This window comes from Monopterus albus, unplaced genomic scaffold, assembly GCF_001952655.1.
Source record: "Monopterus albus unplaced genomic scaffold, M_albus_1.0 scaffold70.1, whole genome shotgun sequence".
In the NCBI taxonomy this organism is placed as follows: domain Eukaryota; kingdom Metazoa; phylum Chordata; class Actinopteri; order Synbranchiformes; family Synbranchidae; genus Monopterus; species Monopterus albus.
In genome coordinates, this window is record NW_018127950.1 from 2,172,356 (window position 1) to 2,176,519 (window position 4,164).

A 4,164-nucleotide genomic window follows, 5' to 3' on the forward strand; every position below is an offset into this window, starting at 1 on the left:
AGCAGGAAACCCATGTCCACGGGTGTGTGTACAGATGAGTACTCAATACAAATCCAGTAAAGTCTCCCGATGAAGACAAACCTCAGTGCCGCTTAAAAGCTGAGTGTCACACGAGCTCTACTTCTAATATCGATTTATACTTCAGCATAGTGGGTGGTGCGGTGATAACGTCTGGTTACTTCTCTGTAGACTTAAGGGCATAGTAGAGGTGCATTCAGTTGCTGTAGGAATTTTGCACACGTAGAGCCCATTAGGATAGTAACCACGGCAAGGTGTGAATGCTCACTATATTATATTATATTATATTATAGCCCACACACTGAATATGATTGAACATACGAATATTTTTACTGTTGAATTTTTTTAAAATCCCTCAGCAAACCCTAATATTCCTTTATATTTTGTAACAAATATACTGATCTATGTGGGCTCGTTCCAGTTAAGGTAAACCTCCTGTTACAATAAAGCCTGTTGCTACCAGTCCAAACTCTGCTTTTCTAAGCTCTGGGGCCTGAGGGATCTGCGAGGATTCTGTTTTGAGATTGTTTGAACTCCTCTGCATGATGATTTAAGATCTGAAATTCGAGCTTAAGCATGGGCACTTGAAGGCAACACAGAATGCAGGGCATCCACGCACAGCGGCTACAGGAGGGGACTGATGACGTAGATCCTGACGCTCACACATGACCAGTCCATATATGGAAAGAGAATTCGGCGTGCTTTCCGTTAAAGGAACATGAACAGAAAGTAAAACTCGTCATAAAAGGAATCTCCCGAAATTTACGTTGAAAAGTCCGGGTATGGACGGATTATGAAACAGCGGGGCCCCTGGGCACATACATGTAACAGGCCCCTATCTGTCCAACACTTCTAGGAGCAAGACTCACAGACTGAATAACCATATTGTGTCAATTTGTTCGGGTTTTGTGTCTTTTTTTGGCTATTTTGTGTCTATATATATATAATAACTTTTTGTAGTTTCTTTTTGTTGTTTTGTTTCTCTTTTTATTGTTTTGTGTATTTTTGTGGTTGTTTTGCGTCCTTTGGGGTCTTTTCTTTTTCTTTTTAGTGGTTTGGTATCTCTGTACTGTAGCTGCTTTGCATTTATTTATATTTGTGGCTTTTTGTAGTCATTTCCAGTGGAAAGGAAGATTATGAATTTACTTTTAAAACTTATGATCAGCCTAAAAAATTTTGAAGATTTGTTATGAACTTAAATGACCAACAGCAGGCTAAGTGAAGTAATTTAAATTAGCTTCTTGACCAGCATCACAGTAATGCTTCAGTAATAATCAAATAATGTTATGAATCTATTTATCTTGCCATGAACTCAGCTTCTGTTCTTCTATTGTTCTGCTTTTACAGTAAAATTGACACACCATTTGTGTCACCACAGCTGCAGAGCCTGTTAAATAACACAGGCTCTGTAAGTCAAAGTAAGGCTCACTTTGACACATCAGATGGAAACCACATCCTCATTTGTGAATTTTTTTCCACTGCAGATGATGAGATATCAACAGTGAACATGAAAGGTATAAAAACCACATCCTGGAATCAGCTGCATTTTGATTTCACATCTTGTTCTTATTATGTTTCCTCTTTGCCTGAAAGACTGAGCAGGTGTGGTCAAATGTGCTGCCGCATGAGAAGAACGTTTTGCGTTAACAGTTTCTGTGAACATAATAAAGCGCCAAAGGTCCTAGTACATTCTTGGCAGGCAAGGGAGCACTCAGCTCTTTGTTGAGGTTTTGCACGTTTACACCCATCACAGCACTTTGCTTATAGACAGGGTGGTGTTGGTGCTTTATGACACACAATTCCATTATGCGTTCTTTTTTTCTTGTAGCCCAAAATAACAACAATAGCACTAATGATGACGTGAAAGAAATAAAGAGGATGTAGTGTGATCTCAAAAGTGGGAATAAACACCTGCTGATTTGTTCTCTATGGTTTATCCTGAACTAAAATATCTTTGTCCTGAGGCTTTTAGAAGATAAATAATACATAGATAAAAATATCAAAGCATATACATGAACATGCAGTTTTACATCTCTGCACTTTGTGAAAATGACATGTCATATCAATTAAATGACACCGGCATTTTCTGATTAAAGTTTTAATTAAAATACGAATTTATCCACAGATTAAAAATGAAAGGCAGAAAAAGCAAAATGTAGCTACAATCAGGCACCAATGATACATGTTATTTCATATTTTCTTAACAATTGCGATAACGCAACAATAACATTATTTACTGATCATTATTTAATATTTATTTATTCAACAGAAGACAGGGCTGGGCCACAGTAGCCCACCAAAGACATTCATGGATTCTCCATTATAGATAACTGAGTAAAGATCAAAGCTGATCCTTTCCCTCCCACCCCGCTTGATACTCCTCTCACTACCTCACGAGAACTGAAGATTTAAAAAAATGTCCACAGGGGAAAAAAAAAAAAACAGCACTAATTCAGTCAGAAATCAAGAGTAAGAAGAGAGTGGTATCTAATATCAGACAAGCTAGCTATTTGGGTGGAAGTTCAGAGTGATAATCCACACACAAGTACTTTTGATATAACCATTAGCCCTGAAAAACAGATGACAAAGCTGGTGCAAAAAAAAAACAAAAAAACAAAACCAAAACAAACAAACCCAACAAAAACAGAGGTGAGCTACGGTGCAGAGTAGCCAAGGGGCATAAAGAGACAACAAATATGGCATGAAAATGAGTGTAACAAGAGTTAAGACATCCCACCGGTGGTGGACATGGCTTGGCGAGACATTCCGGCACTTGTGATTGGAGTTGTCTTGAACTGAGGAGTTTTGGGGTGGGTGTGACTAAGGCAGGACACTTCATTCATCACTACAGCTGCAGCGCTGCTTTGAATCTGCACGACGTTAGAAAAACAGAGACAACGTGAGCACCGCAGGCGCTCTCAGCACCCACGAAGAAGAAAAAAACCAAAACATGAGGACTGGGTCAGACATGTACGGTCGGGTACGATGGCTGAACCAGGTCAGGGAAGAAGTTGATGTCTTTGGAGTCTGTTCGTTGTTGTTTATATCAAGCTGATGTAACTGCAGCAACACTGATACATTTTTGTGTTAAAATATGGCAAAACCTCCACCAGCTTTTTAAGGTCTGGGTGATAAGGAAGTGGAGGTGAGACAACTTCTGGATCTCATTATGGGAGTGAACTCTGAAATCAAAAGGCAGTGAATGGGATTAAGTTAAGGAGAAACCCTGGTACTGTACATACATGGGGGCGGTAACTTTAGACCCTGTTTAAGACTGCAGAGGACAGACAGGACAGACTACACCTCCACCAGCTCTCATACTCCACAACTGAAGGAGAGATTGAGTCTTACAGATCACAATCATAGATTCACAATCATAACAATTACTGTCCTCGTGCTGTATAGAAACCCATGATATTCATGCAGTATTAACACAGGAAACAAAACAGAGCAATATTAGTTTTCTAAACATAAATGAATTGAATTTAAAGAAGTTAATGAAAATGACGTCTGGCAGTTGATGTGTTTCTTTACATTGTACTGGGATGTAAACAGATTAATTTGGTAGCCTGACTAACATGGCCCCAAACGCACACTTCAGTTCCTTCTGAATCCAAAACCTGAACCTTCCCCTTTCCCTCTCCTCCTCTCCCTCTATCCTCAGTCTGCACAGTAGCTTCCTTGCCTTTGTAGTATGATGCATGTTCAGTGGATGTAGACATCCCTTCCCCAGTCGTCCTGGTTTTTGTTGCGGCTCATGTTGGCCCCTGTGTCTACAGGGTCTTGGCAGTAACGCTCCCTCAGCTTAACACGTCCATGAGGCTGCATCTGGCTCTGCATTGGTGGGTGGTTCAGGTTCTCTTGGTCCGGCTCGGCGCCTTCATCTTCCCAGGAAGCCTGTCTGCCATGATGCTGTGCCAGGTGGAGGCGGCTGCCCCTGCCCCCTCGGTAGGGCTCGGGCTCTTCATAGGGGTCAGTCTCAATGTCCATGCAGGAGTCACCTGCCTCGGTGTAGGCAGAGTCCCGGCTGCCCTGGGTCTCAGAGTCGAATGTGTCTTGTCGCGACAGGCCTCGCGCACTCCCTCCTCGAAGCTGGCCACGAGAAGAGCGCAAGTATGTTTGCGGCTGCTGAGGCTGCTGAGGGTT

At 41.6% G+C, this 4,164-nt stretch overlaps 2 protein-coding genes across 2 annotated transcripts in view; both read right to left on the reverse strand.

Annotated features, from left to right (window-relative positions):
- Positions 1 to 2,783, reverse strand: part of arl5c (ADP-ribosylation factor-like 5C) — a 5,944-nt gene extending 3,161 nt beyond the window's left edge. The window contains exon 1 of the mRNA XM_020605450.1: positions 2,756 to 2,783. Within this exon, the coding sequence (XP_020461106.1) occupies positions 2,756 to 2,783 (28 nt within the window). The remainder of the gene's footprint in view (positions 1 to 2,755) is intronic.
- cacnb1 (calcium channel, voltage-dependent, beta 1 subunit) overlaps positions 1,076 to 4,164 on the reverse strand; it is a 40,646-nt gene continuing 37,557 nt past the window's right edge. The window contains exon 15 of the mRNA XM_020605452.1: positions 1,076 to 4,132. Coding sequence (XP_020461108.1) covers positions 3,724 to 4,132 — 409 coding nt within the window. The 3' untranslated portion in view covers positions 1,076 to 3,723. The remainder of the gene's footprint in view (positions 4,133 to 4,164) is intronic.